This window comes from Antedon bifida, chromosome 8 (assembly GCF_963402885.1).
Source record: "Antedon bifida chromosome 8, ecAntBifi1.1, whole genome shotgun sequence".
Classification (NCBI taxonomy): Eukaryota; Metazoa; Echinodermata; class Crinoidea; order Comatulida; family Antedonidae; genus Antedon; species Antedon bifida.
The window spans coordinates 2340766-2366310 of NC_136233.1; the positions used below are offsets into that span (position 1 = coordinate 2340766).

A 25545-nucleotide genomic window follows, 5' to 3' on the forward strand; every position below is an offset into this window, starting at 1 on the left:
TTTTACAACTCCCTGATTAAATCATCATTCATTCATAATAAAGCTTGTCAAAACTACACAATATTTTATATTTGAATCTATGCAACAATTATTTTCAATTTCCAATGTTTATTGACGATGTTAATTTTGAAAACATTACTTAAAATCATAAAAATAAATAGATAATATGTATTTAATATTTAACTATATCTATTATATACAAACTTACATCAATATTTTTCAAATTTTTTATCTATATTTATAATGCGCATTTAATTGTATAACCACACTCTAGAAACGCGCGCAAAAGTGCACAATTATTAATTAAACACCATTTATAATTATCATCAGTTGTATCATGCGCATATATCTTTTGGCATCACTTATCAAGGAGAAAATGCATATATTTACTGCAATAACAATAATATTTGTCTTATTTAATTCTATGCTGTATAATTGAGGTATATGTTTGAATTTGATATAGGAGAGGCTCTACCACCTGCACAATTTAATTAAATAATTATTTACACCTTCGGTTCCACCGAATAAATTACAAGAATACTGGTTAGTTGATACTGACCAATGTATCAACGCAATAAAAGAACGCATATAAACTCAGCGCTAGAGGTTTTTCTTGTACAGTTAAGAGGAGAGGACCCGGACTTTAAATTCCAGGGGTTGTAAAAAGATCAAAAATGTTTGCTAATGTTACTGATTGCGTTTACTTTTCGCCAATGACGCAATAATGACGGCACACGGGCGCGCACAAAAGTCGATCATGCTATTAATATCAAGATATGAACGCGCGTTCTAAAATCGTGCCACTGGCAATATCTAGCGTTAAATTTTCTTTTACAAGAAGAAATTACAATACACAGTAAAATATCAAGGTTATGGTAATATTTAGCAATTTTTTCTTATTTTAAACTAAAACTGTTTAAATATTCATGTTTGATGGCTACAATCTATTACAAAATTCACATTTAACACACACACATTATAAATAAGCTTCGTATATCGAACAACAGAAGGAATCGATACTACGACGACGGCGACGACGACGACGGCTTTGGTGCTCGGCGACGAGTTGTGATTACGGAATTGTTCAACGGGGATCGTCATCAACTTCTAGGCCGCCTATGGAGAACAGAAACCACACGATATCGGACAGTAGTTGACGGCAAAATCTCTGTTGGTATCACAGGTGGATTTGGACCATTTACAATGGTAGAATTGATCTTCACAAGGTGATTCTGAAAAGAAAGAAATGTGAACGATTATTTTATCAAAGATATGAAAATGGACAATACAACTTAGGTAGCAATTTATGAAATTGAAGAAGAAAATGACAAAAAACGATAGTGTCAGTAGGAGTATTTTAAATTGGAGATCTGGGAATCAAGTTATATAAAATGAGGACGATTGCTATTTTTATTTTTCAAAACAAACAAATTGAGGACAAATTATTTCGTTAAAAATCATGATATTTAAATAAACGTTGTTTTTCTTGAAGAAATTAAACAAATAGTATTATGAGTTTGATACCTAAATGGAAATTCGCATAAGTGCTCAGTGTGCATATTGAAGTCTCTCACAGTGTTTATCAATATTTTACGTGAGATATCAATTAATGAATGTAATGACTTAGCAAATGCAATTTACTATAAACGTGAAACGTTTATTTTTAATTAAGAATGAATCATGTTTGTGTATACTGTAAGCAAGATAATGGTTTTGTAAGCATATCAAATTTATTATATGCATATTTCAGGGAGAAATAGATGAAAAGGCAAGTCGAGTTGAAACATGGTAACACTGGCGTTGCTTCTTCATCATTGTTAAAAATGTGTCCCTCTACTTTATACATATATGTTTGAGACTGTAAAATACACTCGATTTTGATGCTTACCTGGAGTGTCATAAGTCTTGTCTGGTACACCTGAACAAAAAAACAAGCAAATAATAACTTTAGTTGCAGAAAATTTATTTGCGTAAAACAAAAGAGAAGAAGAAGATACTGTACAAAAAAAGCAATTATTATAAAAGTTAAAACTTACTGCATAGACCACACATGGCCGGACACTTTTCTGGTACGTACGGATGGTCTTCGTCGCACCAGTTTGGGTACCAACCATTCCAACACCATTCATGTGTATTTTCACATATATCTATAAAATTAGAAAAAATCATTATTTTAAATTATAAAATGGCGAAGTTTGAAGACCATTTTACCAGGGAAGAAACTTCACTCTTTCCTGATTTCACTGAATAAATACTCGATAAGGAAGCAATTATAAGTTTAGGGACCAAGTCAACAAAATAATTCTACTGCAGTAGAATTAAATAACAACTGCAGTAGAATTTGGCACGGTCCATTATTCATTCATCCATGTGTAAATTAGGTATGACTTACTCGAGCAGGTTTCTCCCGTCCAGCCGTCATCACATTCACACATGCATTGATCTGTGTTCAATTGACCGTGTTCACATTTCACATTGCATTCTGTCAAAGAAAAAAAAATAAATGTTTGCTGAATCATTCTGTCAAAATGTTTAAAAGTTATAAATGTTTGCTGAATCGTTCTGTCAAAAAGTTATAAATGTTTGCTGAATCATCTGTCAAAAAGTTATAAATGTTTGCTGAACTCATTCTGTCAAAATGTTTAAAAGTTATAAATGTTTGCTGAATCATTCTGCCAAAAAGTTATAAATGTTTGCTGAATCATTCTGTCAAAAAGTTATAAATGTTTGCTGAACTCATTCTGTCAAAATGTTTAAAGTTATAAATGTTTGCTAAATCATTCTGTCAAAAAGATATACATTCGTTGATAGAACATGGAATTTACAAAAAAATTGTCGTAGGTTTCAAGTTAGTTATTCGCAATCGGGACCTCGTCTTGCAATCATCAACGATGGGGGCTTTTATGGTATAAATGTTTGCTGAATCATTCTGTCAAAAAGTTATACATTTTGTTGACAGAACTAGAACTGTCATAGGTTTCAAGCTAGTTATTCACAATTTATATCATCTAAATTTGTTTGATTCATCATTGTAAAATATGTCTTATAACAACGGTACACACGAATAGGCGTACGTGTTAAATGGCGCTTACACAGTGTTTCGCTATCCATTGCAACAAGTGCTCCTTGTCCTTATCTGACGATAAGCAGGGGAAAGTGTACAAAAGAAAGTCCTGATGTCGAATCTTTATCTTTGTGTCACAAATCCAGTATTATATTATTTTGTTTCGGGATAACAGGTATGCCCTACTTTTTCTTTGGCTATAACTTTCACTCTTTCACTTTTGTTGATAATGCCTAGGGTTATTATTTATATTTGTTTATAACAGGTCTACTGTCATCAAAATGCTTTACAGAATTGTTCAATATAGTTTTAAATGTAAACATAACGATAAGGGTTGAGGTGAATTTAGGGTACAGCGTATACGTGCAAGATCGAGCATCTCCTTTATCGATACTGGCCGCACAAGTTTACCTTTATATATTCATATACAGCACCGTATATTTTCTGATTACTGGGCCTACTCTTATTATGATAATAAACTGGCCTACACACCTGAACAGGTTGGACCAGACCAGGAATCTTCGCATTCGCATTTACACGTGTCGGGGTTCTTGAAGCCTCCATTTTCACAAGGCGGTCCTCCGCATTCTGCAAAACAAACATAGGTCAAACTCAGTGAGGATGCGAATTATTTATTGACATAGGCATGTTTGCAGGTGACAAGAGTACGTGACCTCAGCATGACCCCCGCCCGGGACCTCAGCATGACCCCCCCCCCCCCTTCCCGGGACCTCAACATGACCCCCGCACGGGACCTCAACATGAGCCCCGCACGGGACCTTAGCATGACCCCCGCCCGGGAATATTTAGCAGTTTTCCAAATTCAGGTCAGTGCCGATAATTATTCAAAGGAATTAAATCGGGAGAGTGAAACCTTCTTCTACGAATTTCTTGCAAAGTTACTAAATAGGTCAAATACCAAGTAATATCGTTTTGATGAATTCACTTTTGATGAATTCACTAGATTATGTTGTCGATGTTGCAGTTTGGATTTGACAAATAAAAGATGAAATGTTGGTGTTACGTTCGCCTTTATGTGACCTAACTTCCACCAAAACATGGAATTCAAAAACATAATAAAAGTAAGTAATTTCAAATTTCAACAAAACACAAGTGTTTAAAACGTGTGCAGCAGTCATTACCCGATAAGTACATCCACTTTATAAAGCAAGGTGGCTGGAAACATTGGGGTCACAAGACTAATTATGTTCACTAACTAAGTCTTCTCTGTTTTGATATCTCTGTAGGCCAAACTTGTGATGAAGTTTGTCAGATTGGGGTGACTAATCGAGTATCTATGCCGTCCATACCTACTGCTAATCATCGTAAATTGCAACCCTAAGGAAATCGAATTTCCTCCCCAGACAGAACATTCAGATGATCAAATTCATTCCTTATATGGAAACCGAACACGTGATCAAGATAAATAATGAACAGACGGTAAGAGTAATAAATGGTTATATAAGTACAATTGTGTACTATACTAGTTTAGCAATTACGCGTAAAAGGCCAATTCACAAAGAAGAGCGGTAACGATAAGCGGAAAACCGCGTAGCTTGTCCCGCGTCGAATCTGTATCTGTCCTCAGCTCCGCTCCGCGTTGAGTGTAATGGTCATAAGGAATGCTATATTGTTATTACCGTTACCGCTCGTCTGTGTAAATTGTCTTTAGGCCTAATTCTATTAATTTACCACATAGTCCACAGAGTGCGGGACAAAGCGTTTCTACGGGGTTTGCATCATCGTATTTGAAGCACCATTCCTTGGGCCAGCCATTGCCGCACCATGGATGAGTATTGTTACATGCATCTGAAATAAAATAACCATAAATACATTTAAAATAACTGTCTAAATTTAAGTGTTTTACTTTCAATTCTACCATACATTTCATTGATCTTTCTCTAATCTTCATCGACGTTTCTTAAGCTCTGTCTACACTATCAAACTTATATGGACATGATGATGTCATATCACTACCATATTTGGGCACATTACCACCATATTTGGGCACATCGCACTTTTTTGACTAGTTTGATAGTGTAAACAAGTTTTAATTCCGACATTCTACCACGAATGTAGGAATGTTTACTTTCCAATCTTCGGATGAGTTTCTTCATTACTGCCCACTGACAATGTTTAATTGATTTGCTGTCTTTCTGAGTATAATTGCTACTGACATTGGCCAAATCAGAAGGACACATTAACCAACAATTTGCTATTAATTTCAGAATCTTGAAAATGAATTTTACTAATTATACTACTAAGAAATATCACCATGGTTACTTACTTTGACAAGACGAGCCTGTAAATCCAGGTGCGCAGTCGCAAGTACAGTCTTTATTAAGAACTCCGCCATTTTCACAAGTAAGAGCACAGACTATAAAAAGACAAAAACTAATTTAAGTGGGGTAAACAAGATAGATCTAATATTTGTTGCATTTGATAATCTGTATAAACTAACAACCATAATGGAACTTCCTCATATTATAGTACTTTCAGCCAATAATTCGAATGACATTGGAACTACAGATATTACTAATTTTAAATTGAGTAATTGGATTATATTTAGTCCCACAAATGAATTAATTCCTCTACGATGGTCTTATTAATTCCAATTAGTCGCCATGATTTGCAGTAAAAATGTGTGAAAGATTCCACAAAAATGAGGCTAAAAATAATTCACCATGACGTTAAAGTGTTTAAAATTGTGTTTTAGTTAACTTTTTGTCGAAAGATATTTCCATGCCGGTTTGGTTGTGAGGCTTCGGGGCGGTCAAGACTTTGCACTTTTCAATAGCTCATGTTTTCATTAGATAAAATAAGTAAAATCTATCAATAGTCATCTAATTAACGGACCTTGCGGTTCTCTGCCCAGAAATATTGCCAAAGGCCCCGGATGTGCAGTTCAATTACCAACATGCCTATTTGTGACGGTTCGTAAAAAAAGGGGCCTGTTCGTATAACATAAGCAAAATGGACAAGGTGCAACAGTGCAGGCACTGTGCAAGGAGGCACAATACGAGGACATTTTTCTTATGTGCACATTTCATTGTTATTTTCGTTGCAATTTTGACCACGCGTCGTAGGTATAAAGTATCAATTAAGAATCTCTCTTGAGTAACCAGACATTGTACGGTAGAGGTAATTCAATAAGAAATGGTGTTTATTATAATTGTATTGTATCAATATGTCACAGATTAAAACCGCACCTAACTATGATTGATGACTTCATCAAGATGAATTGCCTTGTTATATTTTGCTAAAGTTTATTACAAGTCAGTGTACTGGTTTATATCTGTTGTAGTACTAGTAACTACAGTGTAGGCCTACTTTCGAATCGGATGTTTATGTAATAAAAACACTAGATTTGAATGCAAAACTCACTACTAATTAATAAGCTTATTTGGCCCACGTTCATCAACATGGTAACGTGACATGTTCATTTAATTAATCTAAAGACGCATGCGCAGTGATGCAATGCACTTTTCCACTTACCACAATCTTTTTCCTTCATTTTACAGTCACCTAAAAAGAATTCAAAGTAGCATAGTTAAGTGGTGGCCGTTTAACACTTACATTCATAAATCATTGCGTTACACATTTGACATTTCTTATAAACTGAACCGAACATCTAAAATGAACTTCTTTATAATTTAATTCATGGTTCACATTAAAGAAGTGTCCACATGATGTTGTACACTTCACTTATAAAAATTACCTCCCTCGGATTTCAAATGTCTTTTTGTTTACAATATCAACTTTTTCAACAACAACATTGGAAATAACTTAGTAAAAATGTCTCAAATATTGATATTTCATTTCAAAAGACATTTATTTTCCTCCATAGCAATACAGTACAAAATAATAAAACAAAAATGGTAAGGAATATAAAAAATGAAATAGATGTTTGTTGGATAAAACAACAGAAAAGTGAATTTAAGAAAATTGGCTATGGAGGAAGGCATAATCCCGAGAAGATGAGGAAATCTTGTGCTGGGTATGCCTATGCAAATAAAATGGATAATTGAATAAGAGTGGAAATAAAGAGAAACAAACAAGACAAAAAAACGCACAGAAAAGGAAAAATAAAAAATAAATAAATAAATTAATTAATTAATTAAAAAAAATAAATAAAATAAATAAATAAATAAATAAATAAATTGATAAAAAATAGATCAATCAAATTGTAGAATCAGAAAATAAAACTCAAAAACCACAGTAGATCAATGTTCAGCAGCATAAATCAAATTGCGACATTCGATTGTTGTCTTTTTAATACTTTAACATTAGGTGTTGTTTTAATTTTTTGGAAAATAAAGAAATTGAAACAGCATTTGTAATTGGGGGTGGTAAACTGTTCATCATTGATGGACCGGAGTATCTAATACTGTTTTGAAAATAATTGGTGTTGTGGATAGGTATGTGTATATTAGTTCTAGAACGTGTAGGGTAATTGTGAATAGAAAAATTCGGAATAAACATATTGTTTAAATGATTTGGAGAAGTGGAATGCAGGGCGGAGAATACAAATTTGCCTTGTTGCATTATGTTTATATCAATGAGTTTGAGGAGATTAAGTTTGGAAAATAAATGGGAAGAATGGGACCGCGGTGGAGCGCCAGATATAATCCTGATAGCCTTCTTTTGTATAATTTGCAGTTTACTGAGGTTGGATACGTAAGTATTGGCCCAGACAATGTTACAGTAGCTCAAATAGGGAAGAATGAGGGAGCAGTAAAGGGTTCGAAGAATATTAAGGGGTACAAATGAGGATAACCTAGAAATGATACCAACGCTTTTGGAAGTTTTATTCTCTACTTCTTTAATATGATTTTTCCATGTTAGATTGCTGTCCATAACTACACCTAAAAACTTAGCTGATTGAACACAAGGTATATCATGGTTGTCAATGGTAATTCTGTTGGCTGATAAGTCAATAGATTTTAATAGTTGTGGGGTCCCAAAGAGGATGAAGCTACATTTTTTATGATTAAGAGAAAGTTTATTAGCTGCAAAATATTGGGACAAATTTATCAAATTGGAGTTGACTGTATTGAATAAGGATTGGACATTTTTGTTAGAATAAAGAACAGTAGTGTCGTCAGCATAAAGGAAAAATTAAGGAGCTTTGAAGAGAAGTGAATATCATTGATGTATAGAATAAATAAGAGGGGGCCAAGTAGAGATCCTTGAGGGACGCCGCATGTGATAGGACTAAAAGTGGATATGGAGTGAGAGTATTTGGTACATTGGGCACGATTGGAGAGGTAACTATTTAAGAGATTAATTGCAGATCCACGGATTCCATAGTGAGATAATTTGTGTAGAAGAATACTGTGGTCAATAGTATCAAAAGCCTTGGAAAGGTCTATGAAAATGCCGATTGCAAGATGGCGGTTTTCGAAAGCGTCTATAATTTTATTTGTCAGGTCGATGAGAGCCATTGACGTGTTGTGTCCCTTTCTGAAACCGTATTGTCTGTTGAAAAGTATGTTGAATTTGGTAATAAATGAAAATATTCGGTCATAAATTACTCTTTCCAGGGCTTTTGAAAAAATGGATAGAATGGAGATGGGTCGATAATTAGAAAGATCAGATTTTGGACCAGATTTGTAAATAGGGGTAACGCGCGCTAGCTTCATCCTCTCTGGGAACACACCGCTGGATAAAGCAAGATTAAAAATATGACACAGGGGAAGGGAAATCAGGTCAGCAATGTATTTAATGGCCTTGGTATGAAAGTCATCAATACCTGGAGATTTATTATTTTCAAAAGAAGTTATTATTTTGACTATTTCAGACTCATCAACTGGGTTAAGAAATATTGAATTTGGATTTGGATTCGGTAAGAATTCTTTGAATGATTTGGTAACACGGGGAATTTGGTTTGCAAGGGTGGGGCCAATTTCGACAAAGTATTTATTAAAGGCATTAGAAATTTTCTCCTGATCTTCGGTCAATTCGCCATCGCAGTTAAAGCGAGTATTGGATTGTTGTTTGCTGTTGTTTTTGTTAATCAGAGAATTAATTGTCTTCCAAGTTGCCTTGATATCATTTTTATGTTTGTGAAATATATTTTGGAAGTAATTAGCTTTAGAAATTTTGATTACAGAATTCAATTTATTGCGGTATAGTTTATAAGCTTTTTCATTTATGGGAGTCGGACGGTGAAGAAATTTGGCATATAATTTCTGCTTATATTTTATAGATTTGAGCAAGCCGTCAGACATCCATGATTTTATTTTTTTGTCTTTTTTAGTGTTGTATTGGAGGGGGAAGTTTTTGTCGTAAAGGGACTTTAGTGTGTTTTCAAAGTAATTGTATGCTATATCGGGGTCCTGGTTATAAAATACATTGGTCCACTGTTGAGAAGCCACTTCTTGACGGAAGTGTTCTAATGTAGAGGGGTTAATTCTCCTAAAAGCCGATTTATCTTCCCTGTTTGAGCTAGTAGTAACATTGGACAAAAATGAAATATTAAACACTGGGAGATGGTCAGAGATGTCACTGTAAAATAGTCCACTCATGTTTGGAAAGTCAATTTGATTGCTTATGATATTGTCTAACAGGGTAGCTGTAGTTTTGGTAATACGAGATGGTCTGTGAATGCGGGGAAGGTAGTGATTGCTAAATAAGGAATTAACAAAGTATTGGGCATCGTTGTCTGATTCATATTTGAGGATATCAATATTGAAGTCTCCGAGAATGTACACAATTTTGTTTTCTCTTGATAGTTTTGATAAGACAGATTCAAGTTCGTTCGTAAATTGAAGAGGGTCAAGGGATGGTGATCTATATACTGTACCAATGACAATGTTTTTAGAGTTAGGTCTATTAATCTCAATAAAAATGGATTCGCAAATAGAGGGATGGAGATGAAGATCATGTCTTGTAGCAAATTGAAGACCATCACGAATATACATGGCAACCCCACCGCCGTCTTTATGAGTTCGGTGATTGGAGACAAAGTGGTAGTTAGGGAGTTGAACCAAGGGATTATCGTACTTAAGCCATGTTTCGCTTACGCCAATTACATCGAATGGTAAATCTAGTAATGTTAAAAGCTGTTTCATGTCGTCAAAATGTTTTAAAATGCTCCTTGAATTAAAATGGATAGTAGAGAAACATTCACTTGTGGTATTAACAGAAAATTCATTAGGATCGTAATATTGGGAGGTGCTCATGTTGCTATTTGAAAAAAATTGTGAATCAGGGTCAATATTGGAGGTAAAGTTATCTGGGTTGATTGAAGATGGAGAAAACAATAAACTTGATAATCGGTCGGAATTTGATGTGTTGCAATCTGATCTACAGTGGTTATGAGACATGATAGTACAATGCAAAAAACAAAAGTATAACAATAAAAACAATTCAAATTGAAAAATAAAAATTGATGTCAAGAAAAAATAATTCAAATAAGAAAAATAAATTCCTTCGGGTCTTAAGGACCGGGGTGTGCTAATGGATATAGCTCAAGACATAAGGATCGGAAAATAGGAATACATGATATTTGGAAACTGATAGTCATTGTTGAATTTCCTATCTTTTAACGTTAGAAAAATTCTGTAGCGCCATTTTAGAAAGGGACTTAATTTACGACGTTCATTCTGCTGTCGGAAAATAAGTGGGTTTATATCCATGTTGTTGCTACAGTATTTAGAACAATATAAATTTAAAACCCGGAGTAACCCTTTAAGTCACGGGTCTGACACTTAATATTGCACTAAGTATTACATTTGATCTAGCCTGCAGGTCTTATTAGGACCAATTAAAATTGTGATTATCACAAGTAAACAACCACAAATAACTTTTTTCTCTACGTCACGTACACGTCACAGACGTTCCAGAAATAGAATTTCGTAGAAATTTCCCGACTTCAACATGTTTTTGTCAATGTTGGCGGAAAGTGTAGGCTTCCAGTGAAGGATAAATCGTAGTCAAAGGTCACGTTCCCCCAGAGGGGCGTCTGGTCGACACAAGGATTTAAAAATATTGATTTAAAATATTTAAAATCTAATGAAAGAACGAACGAATCAGGGAAATACACATTTTCAAAAAGAATCAAGGTTAGATCTCCACGTTGACAGAAGCAGACATGTTTAACGTTCGAAACACATCGACTATAGGTACAGTCTATATTTTTTACGAGATCAACAAGCGTATAATACGTGAGGTAAAGATTAGTTCCCACTAGAGACGCAACGCAAGAACGGACGCGCAACGCAAGCGAGTTGACCAATCACAAGCCAGTTTTCGAATAATCCATCGCTTGTGATTGGTCAAATCACTTACGTTGCGTTACGTCCTTGCGTTGCGTCCCTAGTGGGAACCAAGCTTTAGTGAAATTTCGATGCGTATCTTGTGTGTATGTGTTTTTGTTTTTCTTGAACCAAAACGATGCATACTTACTACAAAGTCCGTTGCGGCAGGTACCTTTGCCCGATTCACACTTACTGCACGGTTCACCAATACTGTATGGTTTTCGTCCAACAACATTTCCTCTGTAAAGTAAAAAATATAATGGCTAACATAAATCTATTTGCACATATTTAACATAGTACTTTCCTGTTATTTTTTCCTAATGATTTACAAATTTAGACATGTCGAGTTGTGTTGGACGGTGGTGTGTTATAACTGGTCTGTGATTCGGAGTTCGAAATAAGGTCAACACTTAATGGCATATTGCATTTAGGACAACCAATTTCCTAAAGAGATTTAACTTTATTATGGTAATCATTTTTGAATCGTGATAAACGTATGGCGATGGCGCCTAGACTTGTGATTTTGTTATTCATCATTTATACATTAAAAAAAACATCGTCTTTGTTTTTGCAATTTTCTCGTCCCTAATATGAACTATACAATCGCCCAATTAATGTGTGTGGTTTCTCGATATTTACAAACATTCTTGGAAAAATACATTACTGAAATGTGGTAAATAACAACATTCACGTGAGTGTACTTTCTTGACATAGGCTACAATGTGGCATTATAATAAAGGTTATATATTTTTTGTTCATCATAAATTCATACAAAGTACATCTTACTAGAAAATATTTGCCACTAACTATATATGTCCAGTTAATTCTCCTTAAATAAAGGCTCATCTTCAATGATAAAATGTGTTACTTTCTAATAAAGGTCGCACGTTGAGTACAGAAGGTATCTTCCATTACGACGTAAATTTAAATGTTTTAAAAGCAGTAATGTTGGCATTATTAAAATGTTACAACCATGTATTACAATAGTCTCCCTTTGTGAGACGTGTAAATTGGCAGAGCTTTTAGAGGTAAATACCAAGTAATTTATCTCCTAATGCAAATTAATTATCTTAACGTTTCCAAAGCATCCTTGGAAAATGCAATTTTATAATTGCATAGTGTAAACTAGAAAATTGGTAGGTGGTACATTTACATGTCCTCGTATAAGCGAACTCAACCAAAAAAGCTGTCATTAGATATACCCTAACTGACTACCGCAAGTCATTAAGATACAAGTCTAGGTGTAATACATTTCCAGCTATCTCTGTCACTTCAGACTGTGTCTGCGTACGCGTAATCCTCGTCATGTACTCTGGCGCGCGCGTCTGCTGTGTTAATTGAACCATGCATCCAATCAATCACACTGTCATCAATTACCCATTTCTTCGATACTTTACTTTTACTATACAACATCCTTAAACATGAACTATATACAGTAATCTCAACCTACCCTTCTCCATAATTGCAAACAAGATAATTGGCATTTTTGTGAGTTGCTCCAGATGCAGGATCGAACAGGCTTTGACAAAAATGTATTGCGCATCCGACGTACTTCGTACTTGCCCATACCATCTGATAAATTAGAAAGGACGGTTAAATGCTGTTAAAACGGTCAAACAAACTCGAAATATGAAAAAGGAAAATCTATTTATAAACACGAAAATAGAAAAAATGGATCCCACACTGGGTCATAAATGTATATGTTATTCTGCAAGTCTCTCAATACTGCAGTAAAGAGGTTAGACTTAATACCTCCTCGTATAATAAACACCTTTAAGCACTGTCTACACTATCAAACTAGTTTGACAAAAAGAGTGTGATGTCCCCATTTCTGGTAGTGATATTACCAAATATGATATGACATCATCATGTCCATATATTTTTTGTCGCATAAAGTTTAATAGTGTGGGCAAAGCTTTAAATCCCTTAAAAATTAAAAGTCATGTACCTGAGTGTAATGTCCACACATTTGGTTCTCCTGACAAGCATTGGTCAAAATGTTGTAATACTTTCGTTCATTGTTCCATAACGATAGCATGAATGAGGGTGACGTCTGCCGAGCCCGGCTGCTGCTCCAGGCTAGGTTCTGTCCTATGTAATGGTAATTGGTGTCCCACTCAGGGTTCCCATGTTCCCATACACACTGCTCAGCATATGCTTTAGACATGGCTGCTAAGTCGTCATCCCATTTCTAAGAAAAGTATAGACAATTTAGAACACTTTTTAGATTTAAAAGTATTTGGTCTAAACAACTATCTGCGAAGGCTATGCCACGTGATACACTCCCCCACCTCGTCACATGAGGCATTCAAACAAGTCCTCAAATCCCATCTTTTTAATTTGCATTTTTCAACATTAATTCATTAATTAGTGCTTTTTACATTTTCTTTTGATTGTTCAGCGCTTAGACATTTTGCGCTGTATAAATTGAACATTATTATTATTATAGTGACATTTTACCGTGCCACGTGACAATTTTTAAATACTGTGATTTACCATTTCTTCCATATCTGAGGCCGGTCCAGGAACCCTTCTCCTGTAACTATTATGCCATGAGACTATTTGTTTTTCTTGCTTTGCCGTCAGGTCTGATTGTATACCTGATTTTCGATTTTTCCCTTTTCTTGAATTCTGTAACAAACAAAACGAAAAATGCGTCATAATGGTATAAAGTATCAAAATGCTATAAATTATACCAAAATATGTATATCAACTTCCTATTATTATACCTACAGCAAGGAAGCATATACACACCATATACCACCATACACCACACTCAAACCATACATCTACCCCATATCTAAAAACAATGTTCTGTACACGGTTGAAGTGCATTTATTTCACAGTTTTTCAACCGGGATCGCGATACTGTATATTTCCTACCAACCGCAGGTTTTGGACACTGCACACCGCCGCTATTTGGTATTTTATCTATTGGAATATTATTTGGTATTGGACTAAACAAATCAACCTCAGTGGTCTTTTCATTTTTGTTGACAGCGATTTTATTTAAACTCACTGTGATATGAACTACATCGGGGTCTCTTTAAATTAGCCACGAATATCATGCTGTTTTCCATTCCACATACCGTAAACACAGATAAATATAAACAAAACTCATAACTCATGCACAGGCGAGTTTCGATCTTGTAATATATCTAGGGTGTGTAGAAAGCGACGACCTCGAATTGGACGACCCCAACGACCCGGGCGACCTCGAATTGGACGACCTAGAATTGGACGACCCATAACACGAAACCGACGACCCCTATAGCCTAGCCTAGGCGTTAGGCTTAAGTGTGGTATAACATCCCGAAGCCGAACATAGCCAAAGATCTTTAAACCATACCTTATATAATACTCGCAAGCAAGCAATTGATTGAAAAAATACAGAAATATCGCCATTTGATACTGAATGTGTCGAAACGAACAAACGAACAGATATGGAACGCCAAGAGTGCATCATTAAAACTGCATTCGACTCGATTAGCACACGAAATATCATAAACATGGCAAACAAGGTAAAAACGGCCCCTTTTTCAGCGGCGGGTAAGGTTTGCTCAGTGGATTGGTCATTGGTATTTCGACAAACATATTAAAAAGAAATTCAAAAGAAATAAATATTATACATTACATGGTTAAACCATGGACGTATAATTACATCTTCTTCATATAACGAACACTATAGGCCTACCAAGCAGCGTGTTACGAACATGTGCATGGGGAGGGCCATAAGAAAGCTTTACATTTCACATATGCATTGTATACGGTCAAACCTTACCCGCCGCTGAAAAGGGGGCCGTTTTGACCTGGGTTGCCATGTTTATGATATTTCGTGTGCTAATCGAGTCGAATGCAGTTTTAATGATGCACTCTTGGCGTTCCATATCTGTTCGTTTGTTTGTGTCGACACATTCAGTATCAAATGGCGATATTTCTGTATTTTTTCAATCAATTGCTTGCTTGCGAGTATTAAATAAGGTATGGTTTAAAGATCTTTGGCTATTTTCGGCTTCGGGATGTTATACCACGCTTAGGCCTAGGCTAGGCTATAGGGGTCGTCGGTTTCGTGTTATGGGTCGTCCAATTCTAGGTCGTTCAATTCGAGGTCGCCCGGGTCGTTGGGGTCGTCCAATTCGAGGTCGTCGCTTTCTACACACCCAATATATCTACGTTGATATCGTTGTTTCACTTCACGCAGGTGTATAAATGGGCACAAGCATGCGCAATAGAATTATGGTACCCAATATTAAAAGATACAGACTTAAGCCTAAAATGGCTCAGACAGGGATTAACTAATAAACCAACTTAACCTCGGCCTGGTAATAGGCATATCCCTGTACTATAAATATGTTGTAGGTTTATATTCACTTAGTACGTCTAGGTTGTTGACCCCTTAGCTTCTCTGTTACTGGGTGATATGCTTTTCTTCTTCAGCGATTAATCCACGGTGGAAAGAAATGAGAAAGAAAGTTGGCTATCGTACTGTGTGAACGCACGCTTAGAATGCCGAGTAGGCCTACAGATCCGATCGACTGGTTGTTGCCGGGTCCCAACTATATAATGTAATTACGCTTATACGGGCAGAATTGACAAAATATTAGCACACCGTAGAAGTACTCAAAACCAAGAAGTAATCTTATATTATATACCGTCGGATAAATCCACATTTCGGAGAGGAGGCCTACAAAATAATAAAAGGAAAAAGCGCTCCATCGCTTTTTAAGCTGGAGATGAATTGTCACATGGCAAATCTCTTATTCGAAGCACAGGAATCGGGATTGAAATCATGTAGACCTATTCTTGAGTGTTAATCATAATGAACGTGTTTTATAGAGTGGTTTTTACCAAAACTCAGGAAATAGCGGAAATTATGGTTAATCTTATAAGTAGAATTTATGACAGTAGGCTAACAATAGTCTGTTAAAATAGACTGTTGTTTTTAGTCGAGCGTTTTGTCGTCGAGTTCAATGTTTAAGTTGTATTACAGTGGTGAGTGATGGATTAAACCCTGGAAAGGTGATAAGTTTAAGTTCAAAGAAATTAGTCGAAAGTCGTTAGGAAGCTTGAAGGGAATGATAACAATTTGGCTTTTCTGTGCAATCTCCTTATGTCATATAGTGTCTTAAACGGATTGGTTCAAATCTGCAAAATGTATCATATATATACTACATCAGAACAAAGTATTTGTAATGGAAACCGGCGCAATACTGTATAAGATTTTCTTATTATTATGGCACTAAACGAATCAGTGGACCATTCCTAAATTTAGGAAAGATGTTCTTGCTTCAGACAGATTGTACATACAAAGGGGGAGATGGGTGGGTGATTAAGGGGAACCACCCCTACATTTCGGTAAATGCTGAACAAGATTAGGTTCATAACTTCAATTTACAATTTTGTTTTGTCTATAGGCCTTGTCCACCACACCCTCCGCCACCCTCACATCCTCCCCCCACCCCCACATCACACTAAAATCCTAGATTCGTCACTAATGCTTCTTCGTAATATGGAACGCATTACATATTGAAGTAAAATCCTTTCTTCCTATTAAAGTGTTTACAAACTTATTAAGCGAGCTAAGAGGAGATTGATCGGGGATAAACTGTGGTGTGACATTTCTAACGTCGAGATGATACAACATCACAGTCAAACAAAATTAGGAGACCTGGTTTTATAATAATCATCCATTTGATATAACGGGACGCGGAGAGCCAGGATGTCTGATAAAAATGCGATTGTATTATAATCGTATAGAGAAATAATATTAATTTTGAATAGCCGATTCTCTGTACTGAAATTGCACAGTATCATTGGCAAATTCCATGATACCGTTTCACATGTGAAACACATACTATTGAAGTCTGTATCGTAGACCTAACCTTCAGTACAAACATCACATGTGAAACACAATGAATGCGTTTTCAATCACGACATTTGAGAAGCCTTTAGAAAAAAACATAAGCACATTCTAAAGCTCTGTTTACACTATCAAACTTTATGTGACAAATGTGATGTGTGTGCTCACATGATGATGTCATATCACTACCAAATGTGGGCACATCACTACCATAATCACACTTTTTACGTCAACCTAGTTTGATAGTGTAGACAGAGCTTAAGAATAATACAGAATTAGGGCATTAACCTGTAGGCCCAATTCTTTGACAGGTAAATCTATAATGACCATTTTATGACAAACCCAAACCGTCAGTTATGTTCTCTATGGACCTTAAAAGTAAACATTGTCCTGTCTTGACCACAAATGATTCACCGACAAATCATCGGATATTCAAAGTGGTTCCAATTTTACACTTTATCGCGGAGTTTTAATTAATTACTGGGTCAAATGTTTTGACTTAGGTCTAAAAATAGATTTTCTGTCGGCAGCCTTTTTAAAGATGTGCAATAAAGTTCACTTATAATAGTAATACATTGGTTTTATCAAGAAGATCAAAACATTTACAAATACTCCGCAGAAAGTAGGATTAAATAACATAATAAAGTGCATTATTACAAAATATCGTGCCAATCACAGGTATGTTACTCACAATGAAGTATGTAATATAATAATTTCTATAACTATTTTTGTAGGAACTTTCAGCATCAGCTCTGCTTTTTTTTAAACAGTGCCTCCTTCATTTTTTTCACACATCGTAAGAAATAATATTAATGTTTGTTTATAATAGAAGGAACTAAATGTTATTTCGCTTGATTGATTGAACTAGACCCAAGCATCCACATTGCAGTTAGGCCTATATAATACTACCAACCATGGCAAGTGGTTTCAAATGCAGTTTAACCTACTTTCCCAGTACTCATTCTAGTCATTTTGATAAACCCATAATGCGGGCAATCTTAGCAAACAGTTGTATAAAATAACGAACAACAAAATAAACATTCTCTCATTAACATGGACCCACCTGAAGAAAAGCAACTATTTGTGGTATCATTGTTCTTTAACCGTATTAACTTTACTGGGAAACAAATGAAATACTGACACCGTATTAACTTAGGCCTAAATAATAAAGGATTAGCCACTAGCCACTATTTTGTATCATTGTTCTTTACAGTTAGAGGGAAAATGGAAAAACCAGCACTGTGGTCATGTTACAAGAGTTGTCAAAACAATATAGATTATCTGATAAAAATCCTAGAAAGTAGGAAACATTTTGCCATCTTTCCTCTGACTGCTTACTGAAAAACACATAAAATAGGCCTACTGATACCTTATTAACTTAGGCCTAAATAATAAAGGAAGCCTAGTGTACCACAACATCACATGGATCGAATGATTTCCTATTTATATCAGCAGTAGCATTATTTATCGGAAGTCTCCGATTGCGATAAAAGTCATCTAAAACACTAGGCCTACTTACCGTCTTTGTCTGAGGTCCGAGAATATACGATGTCTGTTTACCCCTTTGCCCCGTTAAAACTGGTACATCTCCTGTGATGTTTAAAACAAAACCTTGTCTTTTCACAGTTTCTGATCCTTTTTTGTCGCGCTTCTTTGCAGACTTTGCCAACACGGATGTTGATATAATAAGTATAGTTAACCCAATAATAAATAGCTGCTGTGTTATATTATGAAGATGCATCTTTGTAAATACCAATGTTTTTCTTTTTCTCTCTGATTAAGTAACGATCGATACTAGGAAGAAATTTCTACTAATGCCAAAATGATTCAGTTTCTTCTTTTATAAGGTAAACTTAGACTGTTCTATTTTTATTGAGGTTTTTTTATCAGTGAGTAACAACTTACTATGATTTTTATGTGGAATTATTTATGCCATTTCAGTTCCGGTTTAAGTAAACAAACAGGATTTCTTTATATTCGTATAATAGGATCTTCTTTATTTTCATGGGATGAATAATGATGACGTAATAATAATAATGACGTAACGTAATGTGATTCAGATATAATGGAATAACCCACAGTTGATAAATCAAATCGAAGTGTAAGGTAACGGTTTGGCGTGACCTGAGAAGAACGCTGAACGTAATCAAGTAAAACCGATAAATGGTGTGACGACACTGGATGATACAAGATTGTAAATAGTTAACCGTTTTTGTTTTCTTCAATTTCTCGCGAAAAGGTTGTTTACATCAAAGTGTACCGACAATTAATTTACGTTCAGGTTCAATATCCAGTTACCTTAAGTAGACCTAGCTGTGGCCTATAATCTATTAACTGTAAATTTAATAGTCTAATAATATAACTTGAACGTGTAAGTTAATTTTCATTTACAATTAAGTGAGTGAGGCGATAACAACATTTATTCTCAGTGGCTGTAAGCCAATAAAGAAGAAGACTATATAACTTCGCTGTGTCCATCTCGTTGTTTACATAGCTAGGCCTAAATTGGAGGAGTACGCACATTCGTCCCAAAAACGTGCAGATCCATCAACAACGTAATAACATGAATTAAAATGCCCAAGGTTAATATTGTGAGGCTTGAGAAGAAAATCTCTGAAATATCATTGTAAAAAGTAGGCCTATATTGGTTTATGTTTTCTAATAAAAATCACATTCCCTGTTCGTAAATGCTTTCCTGATGTTTGAATGTGATAAAACCTTGACATTGAAATGACCTTGTCATCGGTTAGCAACGACATCACATTCGGGTCACATTCGGCCCCGAGCGAGTGTTCGTTGACACATTTATGGAAATAATGAACTTCACCTTTCGCTTCTATCGTATATTTTGTTGACTGCACTAACATCTGTAATCAGTACATAAAGTGATTCAATTTGAACTCGATACTGCTCCTCACTCCCCAACCGATCGAGGGCACACGGACGGAAACATTAGGCCTACATTGTAAAATACAGATTTATAGTCACGTGTGTATGCTGTATCGTTTCGTTCGAAACAAAGTATACCCCTGTCGATTGTTTAACTATTATAACACATTGATAATCTTTTTACCCATTTTCAGTTTCAAATGTATAAATTGCGGGGTCTTTTTGTATTTGCCATGCAGTAGGTCTACGTGTTGTAGTCGCGTTTCACACTTCAACGACGTTCAACGCGTTTTTAATCGTTCGTTTTATACGCCTGCATCTCTTTTTGATTAGATGCAATAAGTCCTTACACTTCCCCACGCAAAGACAATAGCCGTTAGCACCATCAACTTTCCCAAATGTACATTTTAGGTGGTTAATCACCTCAATTAGGTTGTATTCGAAATGTCGAAAATCCCTAAAAACTGTTACAAACGTAAACTCAATTCACACGTAGCTCTCTTAATATTGCGTCACCGGAATCCAACCACTTTACACAATATTTTGTACACTGCAGTATACATTAATTTTGTCTAAATTCGCTCTTCTTGATTTATACTGCCAGCAGTGCGTAGCCTACTTACTATCTGAATCAGTGACAAGCCCGATTTGCCACGCTACCACCCAGATGTTTACACGAGACCGAGGACCCCGTCCCCGTCGCCCAAGCTTGGTTCCCACTAGGACATAACGCAACGACGTAAGCAATTTAACCAATCGCAAGCGATGGATTATCCGAATGTTCGCTTGTGATTGGTCAACTCGGTTGCGTTGCGCTAACGTCCCTGCGTAGAGAAAATTCCGTCCCGGATTAACTTAGAATCTAACTTAGTTTTTGAGGAGAGGGGCCTACAGCGAAGACATATTAGCTAGAACGCAATGCAGTGACGTATCGACTCGAAGTGCTGTACAGTATTGCGAAATCGAACCGAACACGCAACAGTGCTGCAAACATCGCAGGTTTGATTTCACACAGTCGGGGGAAAACACAATTATTGGAAGGGCATTTCCTTACGTTGTGTATCTAGTGGGAACCAAGATTTAGAGTGTGAGTAGACTTCATAAAACCAAAATTTGGCACAGATTTTCCTTATAAGGTCAGACTTCATTACAGTCAAAATGTTCGTAATTAATCAACTTTGTAGAATTTTACATATTTTATATGCGTGTTAAAATATCAAATTGCGGTAACAAATTAAATTCCCAGAAGATTCCAATAGAAAGGAACTTATCCTAAGATAAGGTATGGAGGGGAAAACGGGAATTAATTTTAATAGGTACCTGGATATTTGACGAATTTTTACTTTCCTTGAATTCGTATGTTACATAATAATTTTACATTCACATGTTAGGAACCACACTTTATGCGGCCGTTTCTCAGTAGGAACCGATATAACAGCGTGTTGTCCATTAAGAAAAATTCATGTGTCAAAATACAGGCGCCATTATGTGATTCTATATGACACTGTATCACATACTTTGCCAATGATACTGGGCACATATGCCAATGTGAAGATATTTCAGAGGAATCGGTGATGTTCTTATTGTGTTTAAGGCCATACTTACCGAGTGTTTGCTTCATGGTTTCGCCGGGCTAGGAATACTCATGCATGCTTCTATGAGGGTTGGTCGTCTAAACAAAGCTTTTCATGACAATACAATCCCTACCTGCAAGTGTGTTGATAACAATAGTACTAATTTGCATAATGAGTGTTTTCGAAAATATTTTTGCTCTATCTACAAATCAAACGAGCATGACAAAAAAAAGTGTGATGTGCCCAAATATGGTAGTGATATGATGTTATCGTATCCACATATGGGTACATCACATTTTTTTGTAAGTTTGATAGTGTAGATATGGTTTTATCTTCATCAGAATACTATACATCATTATTTCTTTATCAACTGATAAAACATCAATTTCATAACAATGACGTCATAGACAGACTGGACTTTATATTCTCAATAAATTGATCATTATCAAAGATTATATTTATTTACCTTTTTACGTTATCATAAAATGATATCATTTATGTTTTTAATGAAAGGATTTCTTCTACATTAAAAATTATCTCATAATATCGTAGGCTTAAGTTTGTCAATAAAATAAATAGTTGAAAGGGTATTTGTTTTTGCATTTTAAGTCATTTTTATTTACTTATTGACCCAAGTGTACTGTCTAAAGCTTGGTTCTCACTAGCAACGTAACGCAACCTACGCAACGTAAGAAAATGCCCTTCCAATCATTGTGTCCCCCCCCCCTCCCCCCGCCTGCGTGAAGTCAAACCTGCGATTTTTCCAGCACTGATGTTGCGTCGTCGGTTCCCACTTGTGATTACGCAATACAGCACTTGCGTCAATACGTCGCTGTGTGTCTAGTGGGAACCACAATTTAATGGTGTAATTACGTCACCGATCAAAACTTTCAGGGGCTTTAATACGGTTGTTTATTTATTTAAGCGCCAAAAAACTTTTATAAACTTATCGCGATCCGATGTATCCGGTATTAGTAATATGCAGGGTAAAGTTTATGTAAAATACAAAGGCTAACATTATACCCATGTTACACACCATCAATCATCGAGATGAAATCGCGAAAATGAGTCGGTCAATTTAGCTGGTCATTCGTTTGTAACTTTTAATAAATACTTCTTAGTCTGCGGTTTTAATTATAATTGGGAAATAAAATACCTTTTAAAGTTTTACTGTATTTAATATTGAATACAAAAGGTATTATTGGAGAATTGGATCAGGTCGGATTTGCATTTACCCATAACCTATTTCACCCAACGGTATAACCGGATACAGGACCCATTGTGCTGCCTTTAACCGCTAACAAATTTAATTTTAAAACCACTATGTCATTCCACTTCAGGTACTGCACCGTACCCCTGGTCTGTCGCACTTAATCTTCCAATTCCTATTTCATATTTTGTCTTCCGAATCATCGAGGGTCCTTTATAGGACTTGTCTGTCTGTCAGTCCTATCATTTAACACAAGTTATGGAGAATATATTAACTCTGTCTATCAGCCTTTCGTGTGATTTGTTCCTCCACAAATTAGGCCTATTTACCATTTTTTTGCTGGATATAGTAGGTGGTCTAAAATGCATCTCGCTAAAATTAATACTATATAACATAAATTACCAGTCTTGACACAACACAACAGTGTGGGAACAGGTAGTTGGTGGGAAGTCTAGATTAGGATAATACATCATAATTATATGCTAAATCGTTAAGAGCTTATTTTATATACTAATTTATAATCAATCGCCTATGTTTGATATCGGTTGTCGAAGATCAACTTGGTTGGTCCTTCTGTCCACTTTGATCTTCATGATCAGCAGACAGGTGTTCAAATATGAATTTTCCATACTGCGCGAGAATATTGTATTACAATATCAAAACGGTTGGCAAATATCGCTTAGAGATCAAATTGGTCGAAGGTTAAAATGCTAACTGAGTTTATAAACTGGGTTAAAGCATGTACCTACTAATTTATAGGTCCATGGTTAAAGTAGGCCTAAATTAAGAAAGAAGGATTTTTTTCTCATCACAATCATCATCAGTTACGCCTCTCGATTTTGCGACGCTTTCCACAATGTTATGCTATTCAAGGGAAGTGTGGTTCTGAGTCTTGGTATGTCTTCCTCTGTACGTACGTACAACAACTTCCAACGTATCTTCAACGTTTAAGTAAGGGGACTGTTAATTAAATTATTACGTATGTATCCCTGTTGTATGTGTACATGTTTTATAAAGTGAAGAATATATTTATGACGTCATGTTCAGCATCGCCCACGATCAGGGGCAAATTTCGCGCTTTATGTGACGTTACACTAGTTTAACACTTCCTTGATTGGATAGTATATCTGTCATCATACAGCAGCGTCGTCATTGTGGTTTGTTTACATCGTGCTGGGGCATTATTGAGAACATTATAATTATACTGGCCTAGTATGTTTTCTGAAAGTTAAAATGAATAGGCCTACAAAATCATCACACTGATGAGGGTTTAGTCTCCTGTAATCTATGGCCTAGGCTGTGGAAATCTTGAGATACGGTACGTTAGGCCTACAGGAAAGGTTGTAAACAATTAGTGTTCAACAAAAACAAACCAGTTAGTATAACGCAAACCAAGACAAATGAATACTGTAGGCCTAATCTTAAAAAGCGTATGTTTAACAGTCTCGCCAATCAGAGTCAACGGCGACGATTTGTCCCGTCCGTACTTTTATAATTGATGATCAAACTGTAGGCCTATTTTATTTAATCAACGGGTAGAATTAATACTAATACACTCAGAGTGCCGGGTGTAGGCCTAATAGCGCTGCAAGTATGAAGAGGGGACCGTACTCCCATCCTACCGGATACCTCCCATAAATCAATCTAATAAACTTCATTGAAATGAATCGAGATCATTTACTATTCAACATTGGCTCATTTTGTTCAAAGAATTAAAAGACACTGCGCAGATAACGTTACAAAAATAGAAATCCATCAATAAAGGAATTATAAATATCACTGTTTTCTTCGAGAAACAATTTAATAATATTTCCCCAGAACATTACGAAGCGCCCACGAGAATAATAATTAATGTACGCGCAAATTATCGTTGGTGGAGGAGTGAAATAAACAGACGTTAAGTTTTTCGGCGCCAATTCTACCCCGCTACAATCAGTTGTCGAGTCAGACGATAAGTGATGACGACACAAAGTACGCGCAGTTATAGGTCCAAAAGATCAAAGCACTTAAGGATTTACTCCTTTTGTTTTAAGTACATTAAGATTGTTTGTGTTCTTTCTTAATTTGCAAGTCGACGTAACAAAATAGATAAGTCGGATAGATATAGCTTTTATTAACAATGCAGTGAAATGGACACCGTTTTCCTGTCCGGTCACAATCAACAAATTAAATAGGAAGAGACTAAACGTGGCAGTAAAAATCACTTATGGCGAAATATTAAAGTAGAGAGCGAGTTGGAGCAAGGCCATAGGCAATACTGGTTTGAATGTTTATTAAAAAGATAATTAACTTTGAAATCCTTTATTATACTATCCATCCATTCTTGCGAATTGCCCGGTTCTCAGTGCGATCGACTGTATTTATCCTGCCGGACGACCCGTCGATAATTCTTAGAGAATACCATAATTAACACTTAGGCCTCAAGTGTAATGCTACTATGGTCACTTACGAGGGAGAGTTGTTTGCATGGGAATTAATTAAATTTGACGGGCTAAAGAAAACCAATCAAACTGCAATAAATTGAGATTCTATTCCATTAGATTCAATGAAAACAATCTTTAGGCCTAAAACACTCCCCCATATTCTGGATCTCTCTAGGGGTAAATGACGACCCAACCACCTAAAATTCAGCGAAAACAATGTGGGGGAAAAAAATAAAGTATAGGCATATACATTCAGCACTTTTC

General features: G+C 35.7%; 1 protein-coding gene across 1 annotated transcript; it reads right to left on the minus strand.

Moving 5' to 3' along the window:
- Positions 1–97: 97 nt before the first annotated feature.
- On the minus strand, positions 98–18973 carry LOC144849467 (uncharacterized). Its single transcript, XM_078706384.1, has 13 exons — positions 18705–18973; positions 13822–13956; positions 13274–13516; positions 12776–12897; positions 11474–11565; positions 6560–6589; positions 5352–5441; positions 4757–4873; positions 3557–3652; positions 2393–2482; positions 2037–2147; positions 1889–1918; positions 98–1232 (listed from the first exon to the last, which is right to left on the minus strand). The coding sequence occupies exons 1-13, from the start codon at positions 18924–18926 to the stop codon at positions 1117–1119; spliced, it is 1494 nt and encodes a 497-aa protein (XP_078562510.1). The 5' UTR covers positions 18927–18973; the 3' UTR covers positions 98–1116.
- Between the last annotated feature and the right edge of the window lie 6572 nt (positions 18974–25545).

Coding starts and splice junctions, on each gene's coding strand:
- LOC144849467 (XM_078706384.1), bottom strand. CDS start 18,926: ATGCATCTTCATAATATAACACAGCAGCTATTTATTATTGGGTTAACT. Junction 13,957..18,704: donor TCGGACCTCAGACAAAGACG/GTAAGTAGGCCT, acceptor TGTTTGTTACAG/AATTCAAGAAAAGGGAAAAA. Junction 11,566..12,775: donor GTTTGCAATTATGGAGAAGG/GTAGGTTGAGAT, acceptor TTTACTTTACAG/AGGAAATGTTGTTGGACGAA.